Source organism: Heliangelus exortis, chromosome 1 (genome assembly GCF_036169615.1).
Source record: "Heliangelus exortis chromosome 1, bHelExo1.hap1, whole genome shotgun sequence".
Taxonomy (NCBI): domain Eukaryota; kingdom Metazoa; phylum Chordata; class Aves; order Apodiformes; family Trochilidae; genus Heliangelus; species Heliangelus exortis.
In genome coordinates this window covers 39,444,642-39,471,714 of record NC_092422.1, presented here as the reverse complement: position 1 = coordinate 39,471,714, position 27,073 = coordinate 39,444,642, and the positions used below count along the sequence as shown (strand labels likewise).

The following is a 27,073-nucleotide window of genomic DNA, read 5'->3' as shown; positions in this document are numbered from 1 at the left end:
GCTGATTTGCATCCATGGGATAAACCAGGTGGATGTTGAATCAGAAAATGAAAAAGCCTGTAAGATGGATACAATACATATACGTTCATGTTTGTGAAGACTCTATACCACACTTTTTGCATTTTTAAATTCTCAATGTGTGAATTTCTGGAGAGAGGAAACGTGCATACAGTAACTTAATCAGGAGGATGGTTTTCTAGAACACAGATTCAGTCTCCACTTAGAGTCAAGCTGTCCCACTACTGAGCCAGTCTTCTATCTACTGGTCTCTTGTGGAAGAGGGGGATGTGGACATTGCAGAGATTTCTGCTATTCATCCACTGTCAGAAGGGAGAGCAGGTGAACAGAGGTGCCTGGTGTTTCTGACTGATTCCCTGTACATGGAAGGCAAACAAGGCAAGCTCCTCACTTAAGCAGATGGCTCTGTCCTCTGGGAGCACTTGGGAGTCTGTACAGACAATTGAGAAAGGAAGGTGCCTAAATGAGGCAAAATGTTTCACTCTGTGCAGGTTTACCTCTCTACTTTCATCGTCCAGGAAGATCAATAGTTAAGCAAGGTGGTTGGATTGCTTCTTTAAAGCAAGAAGAAGCTACAACTGATGAGACAGCACCTATTTCAGAAACTGTGTGATCAATATCACTCAAAAACAGATAATAAAGTTAATATAATTAAATGTACGACATGGTCAAATGATCACCTGGAATTAGCTTAGCCCTGTTTAATAAATTGCTTCCCCTCACTTCCCTTTCAGTTGTGTGAGCTAACACTCTCCTTTTTAGAACCTGTTTACTGACCGTTACTTGCTGGTTATCTCTTGCAGATCAATGTGTAGTAATTTCAAGAAAATGTGAAATGTTTACACACCTTACAATGGAAAATCTTGCACTAGAAATTTTCCTTTGAGGTGTTCTGCAAGCATTTATGATGGAAAAAAAAATAAGGCATTGTTAGCTGTATAGGTAAGATTATCTAAAAGGTCTTAGGAATATCTGTAAGGGTTGACACCTTTTGGAAATTAGATGTGCTAGAACATGGTTCTACCATTCTTGATGTGTTACAAAGAGCTGTAAGGAGAACAAACCGTTAAACGATATTTGCTAGGAAAAATTAAAACTGTTATACTTTTACCAGTATAGAAGGATAAGTACCTAAAAATTTAGATTACCCAGATGTTTCTGAGGAAGCTGGGAATCCTAAATAGTAAGTGAATGCTAGAGTCCCTGTTATAAACAACTTCTTGCAGGGAAGAAAAGTGAGGAAAGAATAGTTGATATGACTGAGTATTCCTTATGCACCATATCCTGTAATATTGTTATTACAGGTATTACTGAAGATGTGAAATTACTACTTTTTTTTTTTTGGGGGGGGGGGAGGGAAAGTAAAAACTGGAGTTTACTTTGATGTTTAAAACATGATAGTAATTTGGATTACTATGTGAATTTAGAATTCTGCTTTATGGAGTAAGGTGTTCTAATAGATACTATGTTTGTTTCTGGATCCAGAAATAGAATTGTCAGAGACCATAGTTATAATTTAATTCTGATGTTGGTGGGTTTTTTTCCCCTGAAATTTATTTTTATTTGGGGACAGGGTGTAATTTTCATGTTTGAATTTACTAGGTTCCACTTTCTACCTGCCCTAAAAGTGAGAAGTGGTTACATGGCATTAAAGATGAGCTAACCAAATCCTGGCAGACTCCTACTTACATAAAACAGTTCCACTTTATGTGGGATAGTCCAGTTTTCTCTAGATCCCACAGGAGAAATGCTATGGGTATCCTGCCATTTAGAAGAAGATAGAAACTGTCCCACTTAAGATCCAAATGGAGATACTTACATCCATATTATTTTGGATAAGCCCTCAAACACATCTGTCTTGGACAGTGGTAGAGTTTTCCAAAATAAAGATGGAGGAAGTGTAGAAGGAAGTAGTGTGGACAACCTTAATCCCTGACCCTCTTTGTATGGCTGTATAGATGGCCAAAATGAATGTGGCAGCAGGTGTAGCTTGGTGATCAGAACATTCTTTTGGAAGAATAGAACTGAAGTCCAGTCCCTGATGTACTGAATATTATCATGAAGATAAGTAGCTGAAGCAGTGGCTTGAATTTAGGACTCCACTTGCTTTGGAGAGTGCCCAATTAAGCAAGCAGTGGAGTCATCTCATTCTTTCATTGCTTTGCTCTTGGCAGAAGAACTAATGAGGGGAACTGGTTTAGCACAAAGTTAAATCTAGGTTTAACCTGGATTTTCTTCACAGATACAAGGGGAAATAACTCAATTCATTCCTGAATTAGGTAGTTGTGACTGAGTATCATCAGCAGATGAAAGAGAAACTTATATATTTCGAGGTATTTTTTTTTGTAGATAACAGGAAAATTTCAGTGCCATCATGGCTGTTCACCTGTGACAAAAATAGAACCATGGCCACGAGGTCACTGGAGGTGATACTCCACTCTGGAGAGACCCCATTGGGAATACTGCATCCAGCTCTGGAGTCCTCAGTGCAGGAAAGACATGGACCTGTTGGAGCAGGTCCAGGGGAGGGCCACAAGGGTCAGAGAGATGGAACACCTCTCATATGAAAAAAGGCTGAGAGAACTGGGGTTGCTCAGCCTGCAGAAGAGGAGGCTCCAGGGGCATCATGTTGTGGAATACTTAAAGGGAGCTTTTAAGAAGTATGGACAGAGGCTTTTTACCAAAGATTTTAATGACAGGACAAACAGCAACAGTTTTAAACTGAAAGAGATTTAGGTTATACATAAGGAAAAAAGTGGTGAGTGTTAAGAAGTGAGTGATGATATAATGGAACAGGTTGCCCAGAGAAGTTGTGGATACTTCGAGCAACCTGATCCAGTGAAGAACATCCCCGTCCATGCCAAGGGTTTGCACTAGGTGACCTTTAAAGGTCCATCCCAACCTAAATCATTCTATGACACTATGAACTTGTGTTGAACTGTTTAAAAGAAGACAGTAAGTACCTCTCTGATGGAGAATTACGAAGACTCTCAGAAGTATTTATTCAAAGTCCAGGAAAACTTGTCTTCCTGTCCAAAGTGTGACACTGTGGTTTTCAGAGAGTGTATCTTTAATGTATAAATTTGAGAGCCTTTTGCAGTTTACAGGATTTAAATTCTAGGCACCTAACTTAAATTGGACAGACTACTTAAAACAAGGTGGTAATTTCACTTAGGTGAAAGATACCTGTGTTAAGCTTGATGTGAGTTTTGAATGTGGGGTCGCTGTATTATCTAAGTTCTGAGGAATTAAGAAACCTTACTTTTGTACCTAAATAAGTCATACAAGATGAGGACAGGCTGAAAGAGTTGTGGCTGTCAGCCTGGAAAAGAGAAGGTATTTACATCTTCCCACCAGTACCTGAAGGGTGCCTATAGGAAAGCTGGGGAGGGACTTTTTACAAGGACATGTTGGGATAGGACAAGGGGAGACAGTTTTAAGCTGAAAGAGGGTAGGTTTAGATTATGTATGAGAGGAAGTTCTTTACTGTGAGGGTGGTGAGACTGTCAAAGAGGCTGCCCAGAGAAGTTGTGGATGCCTCCTCCCTGGAAGTCTTCAAGGCCAGGTTGGAGGGGGCTTGGCATAAACTGGTCTAGTGGGAGGTATCCCTGCCCATGGTAGGGATTTAGAACCAGATTAATTTTGATGTCCTTTCCAACCCAAACCATGACATGATTCTATAAAAAAACATAAACAGATTCTATCATCCAAGCCTGTCTTTCAATGAGTCTACCTACTTCCCACTTTAGAGCTAATACATTTCTAATAACACTGCTTGAACTGAAGAGTTTGTGGGGGAAAAAACGTGTCTTATAATTGCTAAACTAGTTACCTAGACAATGCTAATTAAAACTCTTTAACAGATCTTAATTGGGACCTAAATTGCACTTCACTGAGACTTAAGTGGTACACAGAGCTGGTTCAAGACATCTACCTGAAAGTGAATGTCATCATATGGACCAGATTCTTATCATGCTTGCAGAACGATAAAACTCCTTGGAAACCAAAAAGAATCAGATTCTGTCATATATAACTGTGCTGAGTTTTGCTAATTGAATTCCTAATCAATAATTCTTCATCACAGAATCTTGAGTCGAAGGCAGTTTTTTTAAAAGTTCCTTCAGTAAAATGTATGTAAAACAAAGAAAATTACTAATAGATTAAAACAGTATTTTGGACAAAAGAGAACATAGGTTTTTCTTTGATGTTAGTCTTAGGAGTAATATCTCTTGATAGCGGTTTGACCATGCTCAAGGTATTTGGTGTCTGTATCTTTATTTTCTAAGAATTATGATGTCTTTTAAGATGAAAGAAAAATAGAAATGGGATTCTTTTTTGAAGTTGCTGTTGTGCAATATCAGTTCTGTCTTCTAATGATATTCAAGTACATAGTGAGATCTACTACTCTAATAACCCACATATAATATCCTTCCAAAGAACTACGTGACAAAAGGCATTTGTAATTATATTTACTTCTGAAAGATTATGGTTTATAGTTAAACCAAGAGAGGCATCCTGTCATTTTCAGAACCCGTTAAATGTGACAGAATCTATTTTTCTGCCAACTTGTGAAGACCAGGCAGAGAGCAAATTTGCTGTGGTCAGCTAAGTGTAACCACTGAGCAGGAAAGTGAATTTAATAATGCATTATTGTTCTTCACTGAAGGTGAACTGTTACAGTGCCTTTGTTACAGCAGACTTTGCCTCTGCTTAGGTTTCCAGATGCCATGCAGATTACCTGATTAAAATCTCTAATGCATGATAAAATGTTCCATGTACACTTTTATATTAACATAAATGCATCAGTTTTTGAGGACTGTGACACTAAAGCTAATTGGAAATATTTACCACTACGTTATATGGTGCATAATACAAATAACATTTTATTATATGTAGAATAAATGGTAAGCAACTGAGAATTCACAAGGCTTATAATTACACTGTAGTTTTTGGGGTGGGTTAATATAATGAAAATACAGCTCAAGAGGTTAATGACGGCACCTCAGAACTCCTGGGCTAATGTTAGATGTCGGTCTTCTGTTTCATTTTTATTTCACACAGTAAATCAGCCAAAATAGAAAATAATCATCCTGGCCAAATGTGGTTCTTTTCTTGGCTGTCTCCTGACATCATTTCAGCACTTTCAGCTCTTTGCTTTTCTAGCTTCCTCTAACCTTTTTTTTTAAAAAGAAAATAAAAATTTGTCCTTTTTTGGTTATCCTATCAACTTCCAATTAAATTTTAAAGCATGATAATTTGCTTGTCACTGACAAGCTGAATTATCTTTTTTTCCAAAGTGAATAGAAGTAAAATCAGCATATGTTCATATTATTTAAGATTCTTATCTATGTGTCCAAAGACATTTTGTGATAATTAAATGTTACCAATTTTCTTTTGAGGAAAGAAATACACATTACATGTACAGACCTGGTTCATATCTCCAGTCTGTCACTGGCACTGTCACCTCTCTTGTCATTATTTTTGAGACCTGTTTGAGTCATGACTTTATCTGTAGCATCCACATCTGTACTGGTGAGAATTTTACTTTCTTAAGATTTGTGAGTTTTCCATGGAAAGCAAGTTAAACATAGTTCTATGTGCATACAAATACACTGTAGTATAATGGGCACGGTGTTCAGCAAGGACACTGTATGGGAGTTTTAGCACAATAATACAAGAGGGTTGCCCCAACTCCCACCTGTTGAGCATTTGATTCAGGTGAAGCTGTAATGATGCATGTAAGCAAAGAAGCCCACAACCCCTTTTTTTCTTCAAGAAGAACCGTTGACCAAGTTCTGTATTGCTTTCCATTTTACTGCTTTAAAGGACTGACATGTATATGTGTACATAATATATCTGTAAATGTAATTATGCTTTGCGTTGAGGAGAGCTAATGTGGAGTCCTGCCTTGACTTCGGGGATAAGATTGTTAATACTTGCTTTTCAACTTGTATTTACATCTCAAAAAATGAAGTTGAAAATCAAAACTGGTGAAGTGTCTCCCATGGCTGGACATCTTGTCTTCTGCAGGGATAGAGAGAGCTGGATCAGAGATTTCAAATAATTTCATGGACAGACACTGTTTAAACTGCAGTTGTCAACAGCAAACTTTACCAGAAAGAAGGAGAAGGAGGGGCTTTTTTTCACCTTTCTCATACCTGTGAATATCTCAATGGGCCAAACAGAGCAGAAGCTCAGGAGACTGAAGGGAGGGGGGATTAATAAAAGGAGCAATTGGATTAGAATCGGACTTTGGCAGGAATGGCGGATGAGAAGCTGATAGATTTTGACTTGTTATTAAATTAGAAAAAGGAAATAGATAATTTCGTAGCAGAATCAGCTTTTCTTTCTGTGTAGTCCACGTTTTTTTGCAAAGTATTTTTGAAATGAATTTTGATCCTTATAAAAAACTGTGCAACTTTAAAGGACTTAGAGCAGAAAAGAATTGTCTGATAATTGTTAAACTGGGAGGTCTAATTACCTCCACAGTTAATTAAAACTCTTTAACTGCCCTCTTGGTGTGACAATGATACTTTCTCCTTTCTAAATGAAAGTGTAAAGGTTAAACAAAGCAGCAATCTAGCAAACAACCTACTAGAATTTGTAATCTGACCCTGAGATCCACTGTTTACTTTGCAGAAATTACAGTGCTGGAGTGTAAAACAGGTGCAGAACACTTGATACTGTTGCCCACTGTTATACAAATGACTTGCTTTTTAGTAGGCACATAGAATTTCCTGTGTTTCCTAAAAAACTCCAAAAACCTCAGGTTAACAAAGTGGAAAAACTCAGTCTGTTTCTTGGCTGTGACCTTGGCAGTGAGACAAAAGGAGATTGGCAATGCAAGGTATTTGCTGTACGCAGGAGAAAATACTCACCACCCAGAGCCCTGCAGATATAGCTAAAATACCTTAAACAATTGTTAAACTTATCACTTGTAACTGAGACATTTCAACACTTGGTAATCTAGGACAAATAGATTTTTATTTTGCCAAAGCTACATTATACTATTTTAATAACTTTTCTTTTTTTTTTTTTTTTTTTTTTTTTCCTGTGGGAAAAAAAGAGAAAAAGAAAAAGAAAAAAAAAAGAACACTTTATTGCGAGTCATTTTGCAAAAAATGTGGAGCAATTCTTTTCCCACATTCTTTTTCACTGAGCATATTTCTAATCTGTTCAAATTCAGAAAACAGCTACCAGAAAAATGTAGCATCGGGCAACTCTGAGCACAGAAAAGTTCTGAATGCACTGAAGGATGTTAAGAATGTTACAGTCTATGCCTTGTGATAGAAGGATATATATTATTTATCATCATAATAGGAGATACATATAGAAGTCAGCATCTATGAAATCTAACCAATCAAATTCTTTGTAAGGTTAAGGATACATATATGAATTTAGAAATTCAGCTGGCCAGTGTAGTCATAATTCTTTTTCTCATCAAACAAGACTCAGATTTCCCTCAATCAGTGATTTAAATCCAGACCTGAGATTTAATACTGTTCAAATGGAGAAATTTTAAAAAATAAACCTGCATAGCAAAGGTTTGTTTAAAGAGGCTTATATTAGATAATTATTCTGGTTTAAACCAGCCTCCCACTTTCTTTTCTGTGCGAAGAATTTTTAAGAAAGTATTTTGCTCTACACAGTAAGTTCAGCCTACTCTCTCTACATTCTGAACCCGGAGTATGCAGAAGTGTTTTGTCCCCTGTGTCCTAAGTGTCTGTGCCTTCTGTTTTTCCTGATATGGGGACCTGCACCTGGCACCCTTTTTTTATCTGTGATTAGGGAAAAAAAATTAAAAAATAAAAAAATTTAAACTTACTTCAACAAAGATCTGCTTGAATACAAATATTTTTTGAGTCAAAAGCTATGTGTTTGGCTTAATGCAATTTCTCCAGTTCAAATACAATAGCTACATATGTTCAGTTTGTAGCACACTGCTTTGCAGAAGAATGAAAGCCAGTACATTTTCCATTTTATCAACACATAAAAATACAGCTTCAATGACTTTTTAGCTGCATCTTCAAGGCATGCTCCCTTTTTCTTATATAGCAAACCCTCAGTGTAATAGACTATAAATTCTGCTAAATAAAAGAGAACTAGGGAGTGAGCTTAAGCACTGGATCCTTGATTGTCCAAACTGCTTAATTGTTAGCTTTCAGCTTGGCTCTGTTTTGACTGCTACAATTAGCTCCCTCTCTAACACATCTGCCCTAGAAAGCACTAAATAACGTAGACACAAGAAAACCTTACTTTGCTGCATGGTCAGAAATCAAATTGCAGCCCTTTTGTTTGTTTAGCAGCAAACACAAGGCGAGAATATTTTCTTCAGGAAAGGATATTGGGCAGTGGCTTTTTTTAGCAGAATATTTTATTTACAGCAAAATGCTATCTATGATCCTGTCATTTTTAGGACTGCAGCCTCTGCTTCGCTTGCTTTCATTTAATATTGCAAATGTTTAAGACCTACATCACAAATCTGCAAACTCCCTTCTTCTGTGCAAGTTATGATTTAAATAATTGGATTTCTTTCAAGTTGAAGTTTTCAAACCACTGTGGATTTCTTACAAAATGTTTGATCAGGTTTTGTCCATTCATTTTGCTTGAAGGGAGTACTACCTCATTGAACTTGCACATTACTACTACAGATAATCTCTTGTATCCAATTATTACCCATTAAGAAACAGTTGTTGAGGCCAGTCAATAGCTTTGCTACCCAAAGTTATGGTAACTAGTGGAATTTTTATTTTTACACTTCATCTTTGGTAAGTCCTTAGCCTATCATATTCCCAGGTTATCCTGGATAGATTTGTGCAAAATGTCAGTCTTACAGGATTTCTGTTTCAGCTGTTAGTCAAAGTGGGGCGTATGAAATGTAAAGGCAAATTTGCACAGAAACTGAATATTTGTGTTACTTAGTTACCTGTTTCTAAACAGAACTGTCAGATATCAGTTCTCTATGTTCTGATTTTTCAACAGAAATACAGCAGGGGAAAACTTTTCCTGTTGTTACTTCAGACACTGTTACACTTTAACCATTGTAACTTTTGTGCTGGAAGACTTAAGGTAATATATTAATAATTTACTTTAATAAACAATGAAAGGAGAGAATTCTTTTACTTAAAGTCAGTATAAGTTTCAAACAATAATTGTCTTTGAATTTCTTTTTAAACATTAGTAAACTATGGTCTACTTTACAATAGTAGTCATAAAAATAAATATTTTCTAACTGGCCTATAGAAGCTCTACATCTCAATACTACTGGAAAACTGTGATTTAAAATAAGGCAATTGTATGACTGAGATTAGCATTTTTTTACTGTCTCTGCTTCTCCATATTTCCCTTTCTGCATAAGTTAACAGCAGCTGTCTATGAGTCTACATAAACAACCCAAACAGGAATTATGGTTCAAGCCTATGCTAAACCATCATCCCAGTAATTTGCATGATAAACTTGGGTATTCCTGTCCTGGTTCTAGGAGCTAAATACGTCTGTCATTGCTTCTGAGTGCTGATTAAAATGATGTAACACAGTAAACAGGTATATACAACTTGATCCCATGTATTTAACCCTTACAGATAGGTATGATTGAGAATACAATTCTTACCTGAAACACAACAGTACACTGAACAGTATTTAAATGTATATAGGTACAGTAATAAAACAACTTTTGGGCTTTGTACTATACTTTTTCCAGTGTGATTATAGCATTACAGAAATCTGCTACAACTTTATTGTTTTCGTTTGGTTTGTTCTTTCTCTCTTTTTTTATTATTTAACACTTTTTTAAATAATTAAAATCTTAAAGAACTAAGACAAGTCTGTGTTCATTCATAACCAGTTTTATTTAATTTACTTGATTCAATTTAAAAGATAAAGCTGGGTGCCTAATGAAATTTTCAGTATAATTTGGCACTAACTAGTAACAGGTAGGAATCAATTATGTAAAATTTTAATTGGAATTTAGAGGGGGAATGAGGATTTAGTCAAATTAACATTGGTTTAACCTAATATTTTTTTACTTCTTTTTTTTTTTCTAAAGATATATGATTTTCAGTTATGTTACTGCTTTAAAATTATAAAAATCTTAATGATTTTAAATGAAAAACTGATTGTCCAAAAAAGCCTAAAATCTTTCAAGAACATCTTCAAAACAACAAAGCAAAATAAAATCATTGCTTATGCATTTGTTTCCTCCAATTTATTTACTCAGCTGAATACATTAACTGAATTAACAAACAATTTTGACTCAGTTTCTTGCATTAACCTTCAGAGCAGAACCGAGAAAAATTCTGATGGGTTCACTGTCAAGAAAGCAGCACACTTTTTCAAAATAGACTTCTGATTTATTGACTTTTCAACCTGATTATCTTTCAGAAGTTATACATTCTTTTTCCCCACAGCTACAGTCCCAGTTTAGTATACAACATAATTGTTGACAGAAGACTCTGCAGAAGCACTAAGTGTTAGTACTATTTCATTCATTGTGCATTGAAATGACAATTTGATTCTTGTTTTGAGTGGGAGGAGAAAAGTGGAAGGTTGATTGGAGTATTTACTGTGCTGGAATCATAAAGTTGCAATGACAGTTTCTTTTTTACGTTATTTTTCCCAATAAATGGAATTCCAGTTACTTTTACTGAACACTTAAATGAAGGAGAAAAATGAACAAAAGCTTTTAAAGCAGATGATGCCAGTCATGTTTTTCTTCTGATTTAGTTTGCATTTTATGTGGTTTGTTCTTTCAGTTATTGTATGTTTAGCCAACCATCGGACCCATCCTGAAAGTCAACAATAATAAAAATGTAAATCATCATCAAAAGCATGCCTTGCAGTGAGAGAACATTTCAAAGATTGTTTATCAGTTGTTCATTTTCTCCTGTCAGATGTTGAAATCTTTTACTTCCCATCATATTGCACAGAAATGCAGTTTTACTGATAGTGTCTACTTGTAGCTAAGCTGTGAAAAAGTCAAAATTTCATTTTGTAAAAGCAGTTATCACACAGAGTACTGCAGACCTAGGTTATTGGTCCTTATTTAGCAAGCTCACAGATAAGATGTCTAATTTCCTGGCCAACCTTTTTGTGTGTGTGTGTGTGTGTGTGTGTGTTTGTGTGTGTGTGTGTGTAGGACTGTGTATGTATGTGTGTGGGCCTAGTAAAATACATAATACTAATAAAAAATACACTATACAGCCTTTTCACTTGCACGTTACAGATACATAAATAAATACCAGCCATGAAGTCACTGTGAAAAAAGAAAATTTTCATTATTAAATTGCTAATGTTACGTTACAGTATTTTCAAGTGCTACATAAAAATTTAATTAGAAATACAAGATGTGTGGACTACTTGGCTTAACATTGAGAACAATTTAATAGAGACTCAGTCAGGTTCTTCTGCTGTTGATTTAAGTTTGAAAAATTTTTGTATCTAAATTAGAGCTGTTCTGAAAAAAATGGAGGGGAAAAAGATATGTTAACTGTTGTAATACAGAGTAGAAAATGTGCAGTAGAATACAGGGTTATCTACTATCTTCCCATAGATGGCTTCTTGGACAGATCAAAACTTCTATTTTTCTATTCTACTTCTATTTTCAATGAAAGGAATCCTAGGCCAGAATTTTTCTTAAACTTTAAACATATTGAAAAGAGTGAATAATATAAAATAACATATTTGGATATCAGGTTGGCAAGGTACAAGGAATGGTTAAAGGACCTGCTATCTGAGGGAAAATCTCAAGTGATGAAGGACTGTTTTAGGAACTCTTTCTGTAATTGTATTTTTACATAATTCTGTAGTGTTCATGTTTGTTGTTCTGATCTGGTGTGGGTTTTTTCTTTTCAAATTCTTTTATAGGCCATACTTTTGAGAGAAATGCAGCCACTTAAGTTGTTAGGGAGCTAGGAGCATGACTTATTAGTGGAACTTCAAAACTGGAAGCTATAGGTTTGATCCCAGCATTTTTTCTGAGAGCAGACTTATGAAAACAGAATTTCATGCAAGAGTTGCAGGTCTATTTAATTGCATCTACTTCTATTATGCACTTGCATTATGCATTTTGCTGTTGACTACATTGTTTCATAGACAAGCAAGTATATTCTATTCTGCACATCAGGTATATTCTGTAATTTTAGCTGCAGTTGAAGCTAACACAAGTAGAAAAAAATTTCTGTGAATGGTTTTCTCTGCACTTAATTTTTTTTTTCCAAATCTGTAGTCCCTTGTTAGTGCAGCAAATGAAAACTTGTTTACTCATAATACTCAACTCATTTAGTAATATAAATATGGCTTCATAAATATAATGACCACAGAAATTAAATGGCAGTTAGAAAAATATAGGCAGCTACTTTGTTGCCAGGACAGATGAAAATTAATGCATTTATACCTGAGTTCCAAGCTCTTTGCCCAAATCTAAGTTCTTGCATTTTATTTTTATGCTTCAGTGAACAATTAAACAACTATCTGCAGAGCTGTTTTTTATGTGCTTATTAAAGATGGTCTAACTCATTTCCTGTTGACACACAATTGTTATGGCAGAGGAGCTGTTTTAAAAAGCTGACATCCAAGAAAATTAAGGGGACTGTTTAAGTGGGTTAAGTTTGCTTGTTTAGTTCAGAGGGAATTTTTAAACTGTAATCTTTACTTGAACTAAATTACTATTGTGCACTGTTTTAGTTCCTTTTAAAATAACATCCATCTTAGTGCATTTTAAAAGTCTGAACTCTGTAAGTATTATCTGTGCCCATGAACATCTGTCTAAAATGGCATAATTCCAAAGATACTGCAAAAGTCAAAGTTCAGTTTGTGGTTTTGTCTATTGTTTAGCTAGCACCAGTTTCACAAGGTCTGAACTTAACCATTCCTATTACTCATTTTCTCTCTATCTCTTTTCATTTTCTTTTGGTGAAGGAGAATGAAAAAAACCCCGAAACAACCAACCCACCCAGAAATATTGTTTGATTCCCTGAAAACAAACCAAAAAGCCCTCAACACAACACCAAATCTAAAACAAGAACTACAAATTTGATGAATTTCATATACACTCTTAAAAAAAAAACCCACATTTTTTTTATTAACTATTCCCAACTTCAGTGTAGTGAGCTCATTTTAGAAGAAGTAGCCATTATCTCATGATGTAAATTAAATAGCTGTTGTCAGGTCTATTAAATAGAGTATGATTTTATTTACCCCACAGCTGATAATAGAGTCACACAATTCACTCCAGACTGGTCTTCCCGTAAGTTATGACTATGATGTCTCCAAAGGGATAAAAAAAGTCATATCCTCTACTTCCCGTCTTATTTTCATCATTACATATATTGCTATGCTATAATAAATCACATGAAATATTTCTCATAGCTACAGGGCTCAAGGAGTATCTTCTGTGCTTGGTGTTTATCTGAGCTCCAGAAATATAAATATCTCTAAATCTTGCTGAATGGGGATCTGTGTTGTACAACAGTGTTTAGACATGTTTGGGGTTTGAGAAATGTAATTAACTAACACACATGCAGTCATATTATATGCATAGTCTCAAATGTGTATATGTTTTATATAAAATACAGCATCCAGAATATTGTTGCTCAGTAAACTATGAAAAGTAAGTGAACATCCTGAAAGCCTGACCTCACCATATGAGGTGGGAAGGAAAAAAAATATTCATCTTCTTAAGCAATTAAAGAGTAGTTTGCAGGAGAAACCCTGACTACTACAGCCAGTTTGTAGCCTGTATCTAACCAGATGGTGGGCTGCATTGCTGGAGAAAAATTACCTGTTGAAGAGGGTGACTGGTTGTTTTCTCATTGATTTTACAGTATCCTTGCTGCAGAATAGAGGAGAATAAGGTCAAAGTAGACCTGCTTGTCCTTTAATTTTATCTAATTTCTTGTTTATTCTTCTAGGGGGAAAGAGATACAAAGGAAAGATTTCTTAAGACATACTGAGAACTAGGATTAAATATAGAGGAAGACCCTTCATACATTATTGGGTCCTCCCACATAAGAGCTCTGCTTCACCCAACAGTCATGGTGATAGGTTTGGAGATCTTGGAAGAACACATCTTGGAAAACAGATTTTTGGCAAAGTACCTATGCATATGGTTAATTGATTTCTAGATCTACTGCGTGCTTCCATCCTGGTAATCCCAACTCAGAGTTTTAGTTTTTTATTCTCCTCTTTACCTTAATGTGTGTGTGTGTGATAACACTGCTCATTCACACACTGCAGGTTCAGACTGTAGCATCTATTTGAGTTTAGTTCAGTCCAAACGTGTAGCTTTACACAGAAAGTGGATGGAGTGGGAAATGCACTTTCATAAGCTTGTATCTGCCTCACACCTGCTCTTGAATGTTTTAGAGGATTGTCTTCCTTGGTTATCTCCATGAGATTAGCATGTAGGTTTTGGAAAACATTTTGTGACTTGAGAGAAAAATATCTCTATGAAGGTAACCTTGGGGAACTTCACAGAGCTGTTTTTATTTCTTAAGTGCAGGACGTTGAGGTTTATTTTCAAATTAGTCCAAAGATGGAGGATGGTGGAAGGGCTGGTGAAGCCATAGTGAAAAATGGAACTTAAATAGGCAGAAATTGAAGTACAGGAAATTCCATCTAAACATAGAAAAAGACTTCTTTACTGTGAGAGTGATGAATAGAGGTGGTGGACTGCTCTCCACAGAACTAACCAAAACCCAGGGAGACACAGTTGTGATTTGGGGCTGGTTTAGGTGGTCTCCAAAGACACCTTCCAACCTCAACTGTTCTGTGATTCTGTAAATCAGTTAGGAAATGTTATAAGTAGTTAATGAAAGAAAACACGTTAAAGATTTTTGTTTGCTATCTTTCAACTGCAACATGACCTTAAGAGAAGCAGTGAATAAATGAGATGCTTACTTCATCTTGCTGTCTTATTATGGGAAAAGAAAACAAAAATAGTCTAATGTTTTCATATTCCCAAATACTCTTGGGTTTTTTTATGTATTTCAGGATCTGTATACCATAATTGGCTCTCTGTGGTTAAGGAAATTATAATTCATTTTATATGGTACTGATAAAGCAGTAGCATATAAATGCTGATAAAGCATTTGTTTTCTTAAAGACTCCTTAGCAGGTTTTAAAATAATTATTATTATTTTTATTTATTATTTTTTATAAAATCCCCTGAAATAAAAGCACAGCTAGAAAATTAACTAGTTATCCTGGCAACCTTTTCACACTCTACTTAGCCATAAATGTTTTCTTTTTAGGAAGACAAATGTCTTTTAAAACTGATTAACAGAATAATTATATTTTTTACACAGAACATATTTATACTAAAGCTGTAGAGACTGTAGAAAGTTTGAAACCATCAGAAGGGTCTCAAGATGGAAGGTTTTCTTTTAGTAATGCATCATAAAATTGAATGCTTTTAACTGTAAGTCAATATCTTCTCAAACTAAAAATGAAGATGAAACATTCAAGGTTATTAAAGGTTTATCAACAAAACTAATTGGAGTTTGAAAAATTATAATTACCACTGAGATATTAATTTGAATAAATGTATTCAGTTGTAAGTATTCACACGTAAATCAGAAGTCATGACTTCATTGGAATTAGTATATACAATTTATAAAAATCGTTTGCAATATTTATCTTCTTAAAAAGTGGCAAACAGATTGTTCACAGTCTGTAATGAACCATTTTTGAAACAGCTTTCTGACAGAGTTAAATCACTGTGAACCACAAGGCTTATTTTTTATGACAATTCAAGCACTGGGTTGCTCTCATGGATTTTCAGATGATGACTTTTTTACCAGCCGAACAAGGGAGTTATGTGCCATGTAAATAATGCAGAAGTAACAGGTTTGTAAAATCTACACTCTCATTCTACCTGTATTAAAAACAATTGAGCTTTTGGGTTTTTTCTGATTGTAGATTTTTGGACTGTGGTGTTTTGGATGTGAGGTGTTTTTCCAGCCCTGAGCATCTAGCAGACCTGTATCAGATGTAATCTGTGCAAAGCATAACAGCACATTTCTTTACTCCATTACTTAATCTATTTGCAGCCTTTAATTGAAAAAGGATGTATTATTGTTTTTCATTTAAAACTTTCATCAGCTTCTAGAATTGATAGTGCTTATATTCACAAGGGATTAAGGAAGAAAATAAGTATACATTTTTACAGCCTTTAAATCACATAATTTGCCAATGAAATTAATGTGTATCATCTTGAATTATTTGATCTTATACATAAGTGCTCTGCTATTTAAAAAGAGTCTTAATAACAAATCTACCAAAGGCAGTTCAAAGCCCTTTCATCATTTTTTTTTTCATTAGTATCTCCCATTTTCATTTCATTGCTTTTGTTCCTTACCACCTTCTTCATCCAGAAAAATAAGTAACAGCCAGTGTCGCTTTTGAAATGGAAAAATGCTTTCAAATCACTGGCAAAGCTTAATGACTTCTGACTGCTGAGATATGTTAATTTAAGCCAGACCAAATGTTCCTCAGCTGCAAATATTTGGTGTTGTTCACTGGGAACTGGCAAGATTTATGAGGGCCCAGTGGCAAAGGCTCTCTGCTCACATGCCTCACATTACAATTGTTTCACATGTTAGATGATAAAAGGCTGTTTGGGAAAAAAAAAAAAAAAAAAAAAGAAAAAAAAAAAGGAAAAGGGGGGGGGAGGAAGGAGAAGAATCAACTTTTCACAGAAAATGGGTATGGGCCCAAAGAAGATGAGGACTTAGAAAGACAGCTATGCTTTTTTTCTGTCAGTGAATCTTCTCAAAGAACCATTTAACTGCTGAATTAATGTGGTATTCTCATGCCAATGTACATTCTTTTCACCCTCTCTAAACATCAAAATCCATGTGACTGGATGGTTCAAAGCACTGGTAATGGAGCATAGAGGACTTTATTTTTTTTTATTTATTATTTACTTCTAGGTGGTCAGTCCAAACCTACTGCGAACGGATGGTGGCCAAAAGTTATTAACCTTTGTCTCTTTGGTTTATTTTGAGAAAGTAAGTTAGTGATCTCAGTCCAGTAATGAGTAGACAGATATCTACATCATAAGTGCCACAGCAAACCTGATAGACACTCTTAAGGAACTCTTACAGGGCTAGAGCAAGGACCGAAATGTCCTCTGTGAGGAGGCACCCGCACAGGTAGCACACCAATAGTAAAAACCTGTGGAAGCATCCCCTGCCATTCTGGATGTTAGCTTGTAACACTAAAGTGGGAAGCATTGACTCTGTCATAATTCAACAGTAACAGCAAATTGAAAAAAGCAGAGGGAATGAGGCATTAAGTTCTGTTCATATATGCCATTTTTTCACAGATGCTTAAAGGGAAACTTTTACCCTCTTCATTAGCAAAAAGAAATATTAATTCCTGACTGGCTTACATTGCCTCTTTAATTTGTAAGTGGCTGTGAAATTTGAGGATCTTACAGTTTTCCTAAATGTTCTAATAGGATTAGGTCTTTTTTTTTTTTTTTCTTTTTTTTTCTTTCCTTTTTTTTTTTTTTTCTGAAAGCAGAAGCCAAAAACTAGTACTATTGTTTCTTGGTGTGCAGAGAAAAAAAATGAATGCCGCCTCTGCTGGATTAAATAACCCAGCACCTTTCTCCTACCCACACTTAAAACCTTTGAGGCAAATACAGTTTTGCGTTTCGAGTCTGTCTGAGGTTGTTATTGTCGAAAGCCTAATTGCTGCTTTCATACAGACAGGTAACCTCAGCATTGGAGCTACTGGCTTACCACTGCTGATAGCATTTTAATGCTTTACCACTGTTTTTTTTATGTCATTCCTTCTAGTAGCTGATAGAACAAGTAAGTTCTAACATTTTCAGGGGCGAAGGGTGTGTAGCAGCTTTACTCCTGCTGGACCAAATCACCTCCCTCTCCCCAAACCAAACAAAAATCCTACAGTGTATTCCTATGAAAGTCTTAGGGGCATCCTAGTCTGACTGAGACCATCAGTGCAAATTCATTCAGACTGTATGGTACGGATATTTGCAATCAGAATAGATTAACCCTGATTATACAAATCAGCTACAGTGAAGGTCTACTAAGCACAGAATGTAATGATTATAAGGTGATAACTCCTGGGCCGTATGCAGGGTTTTCACTGAAGGTAAGTGGGAGTTGGGAGAGCTAAATGCATTCCCAGCAGTCGGAACAGGAAAGAGAGATGCTTCTGCCATAGCAAAATGCCCACTTGAGTGTTAAGAAAAGATTTTCACTTCCAGCTATGTGTAGTGGTTTTCACAGACAAGGGAAATGTATTGAAATAAATAAACCGAGTGTTGGTTTGTATTTCTAAACCTATTTATTAACTAGAATATAGAAAACTATGATGTTCGTATTTGCATTTAGCTGAAACTGTTGTTCCTTAGGGAGAAATAAACACACCATGTATTTGTTCTAAATGCTTTAATTATGCCCTTCACTGGGATAAAAGGAAAGAAAAGCTGACAGCCAGCAAAAGACAAAATCCAAATTCTTTTCTTTCATTAAATATGACATAGATTGTAAAAAGCAATATTTTTACCCTTGAAATGTTTAGAAGTATTGACATTCTGTCCACTCAATTGTCAGCTTGTCTTTAGAGATAGAGCTTCTAGGTTCTTAGCATTTAGTAAACTGACACTGATCTCTATTCTTCTTTAAACTTGTATGCAATTCTGGACTTAAAAAAACCCTCCAGGGTAGCACAAAAGGTTCTGACTGTGGACATTGCTATCCTTATACTTGTTTTTCTGTTCTTCCAAATTTCTGTTGTTGAATAAGCCTTATTAGTTTTATTTTAAGTCTCAACAAAGCTTGAAAAGGGATTTGGGGCTATTATGGGTTATTGTTCCAGAGGGAGAAGTAGAAGTTTTAGCTTGGGCTACTGAAAAGAAGCTCCTTGGTGCCTCAGAGGTGGTGAGGAAAGGGGAGCAGCAGGATCTACACAGAGGCAGAACAGAGAACTGGGGGAGCTGGAGGCAGAGCTGGGAGGGGAAGGCAGCACAAAGTCAGCTTCACAGTCTGTGTACTTGTAACCAAAGTCTGCGTCAGAGCCTGCCTTCTTTACCTGAGCAAAACTCTGGTGGAATTCAAATAAGTAGTAAAATTGAAAGACTGAGGAAAAAAAGGATCTGCTCCTGTGTGTACCACATAGGTATATAAACAAAATTAGTTGCATGTTAATAAAGGTTAAAGCAAGAAAAAGTATAAAACTGTGGAATAAATTGCCAAGAGCAGGAGCAATGGCATAGCTTGATTTCTCTGCCATTATTCATATTGCTGTGTTTACTTTAGAGTGCTACAGAAGTCCCTTATGATTTAGGTAAAGTTTGTCATGTTTTACTTCTATTGGCATGCAAATTCTTCAAGGATAAAATGTCTGTTAAATTTCTCTGTTTTCTTTCACTCCTGCTTAAATTATGAAGCGTGATTTGTGGAATTTGCCGTAATCAGGGTATAATTAATTTTCTGCTAAAATGTTTCTGCATATGGCCACGCAAAATAAGTATCTACTATGCCATCAGTTGGTTAAAGAATCAAAATGGGGATGACAGTGTTTTTCTAAAGAAGATTTCTCTGAATCTTTCCACCCACAGGCTCTGTTGAAGGCAGTAAATAGTCCATTTTTGTTAATGAAGCTTCACTCATACAGCTGGGATTGTTTAATATTTTACGAGTGTTACTTTGTTTTGCTCTCAACGATCTCAGGCAGTTAAGGATTTATGAATCGTGTTTTTCTCAGCCCATCTGCGGTTTCCTATCTTCCCTGGCCTTGAGAATATGTTTAAATTTATTAAAGCGAAGCAAAGGCTCATTATTTCAAAGGAGAGCCAAAGTGACACAGTGAATTGGTTATTAATGGAAAGGCACTGCCATAGGGCGATTGAAATTTAATGATATCCTACAAGAAAAAAATGAGGGTGTCACTTTCCAAAAAGTCATGCTAAATGCCAGCCTTTTTAAGGTCCTGCCGCTAATTTTATGCCTGCGCACAGTAATGTTTTCAAAAGCGTTTAGGAAACACGGACCAGTGACTGTACTGATTATCCTTTTCACCTTCTCGCCTGTTCCAAATGGGTTTGTGCAGTGAGCGATTTAATCTCTAAATATAGGGAACGTTAAAAAAAATAACATTGCTGTTTTTCACAAGCTAAGGGCCTTTTGCAATCCTCCAGAGATGGACTTGCAAATATGCTATCTCCATATGCTCACAGTAAGCTCTCAAACTGGCTCATCACCAAAAAAAAAAAAAAAAAAAAAAAAAGAAAGAAAACAAAAAACTTCAATCACTTTATTTCTTCTGCTTTTCTGTCATTCAAGAGATGTTTTATGTACACAGAGTACATTTATCAAAATTTAAGTCACACATGTTTAGAGCATACCTAGGAAATTATTTGAAGATTTCTCCATTTTCTCCCGATTGGAACACATTTCTACAACAGTCCTTGTTTCCTGAAATGCCTTCCACCTGTTTCTGTATTTTCCTTAGTTTATAAAATAATGTTCATATAGACTTTGTCACTATGTTTTCTCAGTTTGAAAAACAAGTTGTGGGATTTCTTGGCAAAGTCTGGTGTATTTTTCCCAAGTGAAAATTGAGCCTTTTTTTGTTGTTTTTTTTTAAATTTGAGCTGGGTATAATTCTCAGACCATAGAGACCCAACAGTGTGGTCCTTAAGTGACTGTTGAAACAGTTCCAGATGAAAGAAGGAATGAGGGCAGAAAGGGAAATACCTGTATGAGGACTGCAGGATCAGGCTGATAGAAACTTGCTGGTGATGCTGGTGCTCAATGGAGTATTTTTGTTTAATGTTCCAGTGCTAGGGATAGCTATATGGTTCCTTCTAGTTACGTGTTTCAATACATGATTTACTACAACTATAACCATGTTTAAGCACAATTGAGGAATACAGACTGTGGATAAATCACGGATAACACAAGGTCTGTGTAAATGTGCTGGACAGAAAGTAGCTTGTGACAACCACGCCAAAAAAGCAGATTTTACATTAAGCACCTCACAGTGTTAGAGGACTGCTCTTGTATAAAAGCAGAACTGACAAAAGATCCTCATACCATGAGAACAAAACTGCTGTGGCTACACAAGCTATTGTGTGATCTTCCTTAGTTCTCAGCCACCAGGATTAAGAATCCCCTTTGGTACTTCCTCGTAGCTGTTCCCCTAAAATGTCAGCTGCCCCAGAAAGCATGCAAATACCCATCAAAGCAAATCGGGGTAGTAGCTTAAAGGGGTATTTGGTATCAATCATTCTCATATAGAGGTAAAAGTCATTGGTGGAGAAGACGCACTAGGTCATCTAGTTTATCTCCTTGCTGATGTGGGAAATGTTTCTGACGTATATTTTCTAGTGCCCTGTCCAGTCTGGTTTAAATACCTGATGCAACTCATTTATATTTATATTGTAATTTTCTTACAAACATAAATATAAAACCAAACTCCAGACGTTGCCCTTGACAGGCGCATTAGTAACAAATCATTTTCTAACCTTGCTTATGGTAAATTTCAAACCATCTGCTGACAGGTAAGCAGAAATTTCCTCTTTTTTTTTTTTTTTAACTCTCAGAATACTTTCAGTTCCCGGCTTCGAGAAATGAAATAATAAAAAATCCTACAAACGCTAATTAAAAAATGACAGCTCTGTGTTTTTTCTGAAGGGAGAAATGTTACCCTTTCTGGAGGCGTGCATCTGACAAGCATGCCCTGCACAGGGTCCTGCCTCTCCTACGCATAGGATAACCTGTGGTCTTAAACATACCATCTGCTGTCTGCGTGCCATTGAGGTGGAGGCAGCCTGAGGGTAATAAAGACTGGGAGCCATACATCCCTCCTTCTTCCATATTCTTAAAGCCACAAATAAATAAATAAAGAAAGAAATACATTATTCCCAGATTTTGAACTCTTTCTTCTGCAGAGCAGAATCTTGAGGTTGAGAGATTGCGGTTTGTTCAAACTATAGAAAAGCCACAGTGGGGAAGAGTTATTTTGTAGAATGGAACCAGGCTGAGTGAAGTGAGCTGAGGTGTGACATTTTTGAGGAGAAAGGAGCAGACTTCATTTCTCAGGCCTTGGTCTTGGGTTCATGAGCAGGGGCTGGTAGCATCACCTGTTCCACAGGAAGCAAAGGCTGCTTCTCAGTGGATGGAAGCCTCTCAGTGAAAGGGCCTTGCTCTGGTTAACACCAGGAGATGGAGGGGTTAGAAGGAAGGGTTAGTTTCTGTGAGATGCTAAGTGTCTTTTTTTTTTTAGCTTAAATCACTGAAAAGGGGGGATCTTCAAACTGGGTACATGGATTATTGTAGTCAGCACCATGCCTTTACAGGGACTTCCTGTTGTCTGGGGTAAGGGGGCAGAAGAGTCAGAAAATAAGGTCGGTAAGACCAGCAAATACTGTGTAAACTGAAGCCCTAATAGGATTTGCATGCAATTTTAAAGAACATGGGGAGAAATTGTGCCTCAGGGGCCTGCAACTTGGGTTCCTCTGAGCTTCCTGTTTTAACTATAAACTTATCATCCTATAACCTTTCTAACAAAGACATAAACACTTCAGCTACATATATTTTGATTGCTTCATGACAGTTTACTGGAAGCTTAGCAATGACAGATTTCTTCATTGTCTTTTTGCCAAAATTTGTCCTTTAAGTCATTTTTGTTGACTGCCCCTTTTAGCAGCTCACCTTACAATGAGAGAGGAGACAATTAATGGGAGGGTGATTTATCACTGCCAAAAACTGTCAAGGACTTCTGTTGTAGCTGGAGAAAAAGCAATTTCACATTATGGCATTTCATTCCGAATACATTGTATTTACAGCTCACAGTTTTATTTTCAGAGCCTATTATCAGGTGAAACAGTTGCATCTGAAATGTTGTTTGTGACATAGGTGACCTGTTAGGATTTGATAAGTATTTACGCCAGAGCACAAGGGGCTCACACATCTGCTGTTGGCAGAAGCAATGGAAAAAAATAACCTGGAAATGAGGCGTTTGATTTTTCTGGTTCCTACACTCGAGCATCTGTTGCTATAATTAAGTGGCATTCAGTAATTGCAGAGCAATGGTGAAATAAACATATGCATTCTTGCCAGCTTTTAGGATTTGGTGTCCTTACAGTAGGAGAGACAAGCAAAGTGACTTCAGCAAGAACAAAGGGTTCTGTAACAAAGTTTAAAAATTAACTTTCCTATTTCATAAAGAAGAATTTTATAAGGAAAAAAGAAATGGAAGGAAAAATATAATAATCTAAATGGGCTGGTAACTTTTGTACATTTAAATAGATCACAGCAAGAGGTAAAGCAGAATATTGAACTTTCCTGTTGAATGTACATGACTCCCTTGGGGTTGTATTTAGAAACCAAAAATTGAACGTGTGATGCTAACTAAAAAAATGAGCATGCAAGAAATGCATCATACAGATAGAGTTTCTAATGCAATGTACTACTTGAATTTGATGGGGGAGTTGAGCAGAAGACCCCTGTGGGGGCCCCTGCTGCCTTTGTTTATTCACCAATTGTGGTGTAAATGAAAACAGAACCTGGTGGTCAGCTCAGAACCTCAGTCAAAACAGTTGTTATTTTTTTTAATGAACCATTTGTAAGACATTAAGTAAATAACCAAATGTTCCTTATTCTGTGATAAGATTCAGTGTAGTTCTTTAAGTTATTTTTTAGAAGTAGGATAATTGGGGTGCGTGTTTTCTGAGACAGATGACTGTCTCATCTGATCAGAAGTTTTGTGATTGTTGTGGTTTTTGTCTTACAAACAGGCTGTTCAACAAGTGACTTCAACAGCCCTTATCCAAAAAAAAAAAAAAAAAAAAAATTGAAAAAAAAATAGATAATTGAATAACAGTACCCACATAACCCAACAGATATGTGTCAGTTGAGTACATTATAAATTCTGGAAACCTAAGAACAGAAAAGAGGGTCTGGCTCTTGCTGGCTCTCGAGGCCAATAAATAGTGAGCATGAAAAAGAGCTATTAGTATTGTTTGAGGAGGCCATTCTTATATAAGCTTTGGCACTTTCTCTTGCATAGTCTGGAGCAAGTTTGGCATTAATTGTGTGACTCCTTTTTTTGCTGATGGAGTAAGAGGAATCACTGTACAGTGGGCAGAAAAAAATAGGAATATCTTGCATGTGTACATAGATAAATATATGCATGGAGGAATACAAACAAATGCATAAATACGTATATGCATGCAGAGAGAGAAAATGAGGTTTAGAACAAATAAAGTAAAAAAGAAAAAATTTTAAAAATCTTGTTTACCAGAGATGAGATGTTTGAAAAAAAAATTGTCAATAATTTTTTCTTCAATTTTCATCACTCATGCTCCTTCCTACATGGCCATAGCAAGACATAACAGGTCATTCTGATCTTTAAAGAACAGGAGTATCACAGGATCAGGATCTACATTTTAGCTGGATGTAAATGTCAGGTTGCTTTTCTCACTTAACTGTTCAGATAGTGACACTCAATCTGTTAATAAGTATTAATGTTAATATTTTGAGAGTAGGTATAGATTGCTAAACTGGTATATATAGCTACATTTATTTAAATCTGATGCTAGTTTCAGTAATTACATTTGAAAATTATTATTATATGTATTTCCATGAAAATACATCTGATCAGGCTTGGGGACATAATTGTATAAGAGACTGATGTTAATAAACTTTGTATGTTGATTAACCTGGGGGTTTTTATTCTGAGAGTGAGCTATTGGATTTTGATACTGTTTTGGGAATCCTCTTGAAGAATTGTTTCTGAACTGGGTGAGAGTCAGGAGACTTTGGTCATGTTTCAGGATTTGCCAATGACCTGATGTGTCTTTGGACAAAGCACTTCACCCCTCTATGCCCATTTCCCTCTGTAATTATTTGCAGTCCAATGCTTTGAGGAAAAACTTATCCCTTAAGCCTTTGCAAAGGACTTTGATTTACTTTATGAGCCCTAGGCACTAAAAAATAAGTATTCTACTAGTTAGTATTTCATTGAGCAATGTTGGAAGCTCTTTATTTTTGATGGAGGCAAGCCCATGGACAGTGGCTATGAGCCTACTCCCACCATCCTTGCTTTGGCTTCTGTTTCTGAGCCATTTGAGCAGGGAATGTGGCATTAGGACCTCTTACAATCAGTGTTCTTTTGCCAGCATCCGTCCTCGGCCTATTAAAAGGAAAAAGGTGGTTGTGAGAACTCTGACAATAGTTAAAGATCTATTATGTTGTCCACTAAAAACTTAGTAGAGGCTACAGGAGTGATTTTAATTGAGATTTTTACAACCGTTTGATAACACTGTTTTGATCACTGTATTTAGGGCTGGATTCCAACAGTGGACATAAAACCTCTGACTAATCCACTGAGTCACCCAGTCCCTGTCATATATTGCTTAATGGTCCATGCTGCCAGGAATTATAATAGCTTTCTAGTAATAATTTTTTTTTAAAAGAAACTTTATGGGCACAAAGTCTTACATAAGTTTAGAACTTAGATATTTTTAAAAGGCAAAGAAAACTTACTAGAGCTATGCTAAAGTGCAGAATTGTCTGTTTTATTTGCAATAACTGTACAGAATCTTAAATTACATATAGTATAAGTTAATGACTAATATTCTAACTTTGGTTGGTTAATGTTTGCAGGGCACTTACAGATGCTAGAATAATCTCTAATGTTTTTGCTCAATCTGCTCTGGAGATGGATGAAATAAATAGTTTAAACTAATTAATGTAACACCAGCTGTTACAAGTGCTTGGCAGACGTCTGTGAGTTTTGATGGGCAGAGAGCGGCTGTTGTACTTGACTTTATTTTAGTACAATGTTGATCACAGTGTAAGCTGGAATAAATGACGAGCCAAAGGAAGGAACAGAGGATGAATTCTATGTAATGCAAAATAAATATTGCCTTTTTTTCGGGAAATATTTTTTGAGGTCAAGGGAAAGCTATGGCAGGCTTTTATTAAGTCATAAGAATAAGTTGGATTTCAGTGCTATTTGTATACATGTGATTGATTGTGCTGTGTGGTTTATAATTATTTATGTTGCACTCTTGCAGAACTTTCAAGATGCAAAACAGTTATATCAAACTGGACTGTACTTTGCTCTGTAGCCTTAATTTATCAGTTCATCATCAAGAAACACTGCAAAGCCAAAAATGTATTCCTAATGAGAATTTGTTGTTTCCATGTGACTTTATAAGAAGTTAAAATATCCATGTAACTTCTCTTTGAAAGTTGGAAGGTAGAATAATTGTGCTGTGACAGGGAAACGATGGCTGCTATCTCTCTATGTGCCAGCATTAAGATAACAGTGTCATTGTACAGATTGTTACCCTGTGAATATGTCTAATAAGTTATTACAGCGTGCTGAGCAGATGGCAAGTGTGCTTCTGAAAGAATTGATGGATGGGATATGATGTCATCAGTGAGATGACAAGGTTCACAAGGTACTTGACCTCCAAGAATAAGTCCTAACTGGTTAGAATTCTAAATGGTGAACTTTTGTGACACTGGCTAAATGGGAAATATGTGCAATTTGTATTTCTTTATGGTAGTGTTTACCCTCTTCACTGAACTCCACATAATGGGATTTGGTCCCTGAAGACTTGGAGATATTGTTGGAAGGTTTCACCCTGTAACCTTCAGAGGATTTCAAATACAAATCTATACTTTTAAACTTTAACAAAATCCCACCAAGTTATATTTATTAAGTCTGTTCTTATATTTTCTTTCTTTATATATATATATATATATAAAGAATTTAACAGAGGTGTTCAATTAATTTAATGTGTTCTCCCAAAAAACTACTGGTTAGTGAGAAAGTACAAAGCATAAAAAGCATAAAATTATGTTTTCTGCTTTTATAAGAATGTGCTTAAAACTGTGGACTATGCTAGCATCACAAGGACCTAAACAGCACCGCTAGGTTCTCCATCTCTAAATTGTATTAAACAAGTAAGTATTTCATCTGCCCATCTATCAATTTATCTAGATATCATCCTTCTTATTCTGCTCCAAATTATAAAGAGGGATCTACTCTGTTAAAACACTGGGTT

General features: G+C 35.9%; 1 protein-coding gene across 5 annotated transcripts in view; it reads left to right on the top strand.

The window, feature by feature from the left end:
* Positions 1-27,073, top strand: part of DACH1 (dachshund family transcription factor 1) — a 352,846-nt gene that overhangs the window by 262,725 nt on the left and 63,048 nt on the right. The window contains exon 7 of one of the 5 annotated variants that reach the window (XM_071740671.1): positions 3,882-4,286. The exons of the other annotated variants lie outside the window; for them this stretch is intronic. Coding sequence (XP_071596772.1) covers positions 3,882-4,051 — 170 coding nt within the window. The 3' untranslated portion in view covers positions 4,052-4,286. Of the gene's footprint in view, positions 1-3,881; positions 4,287-27,073 lie in introns of those variants that run through there. 5 annotated transcript variants of the gene reach the window in all.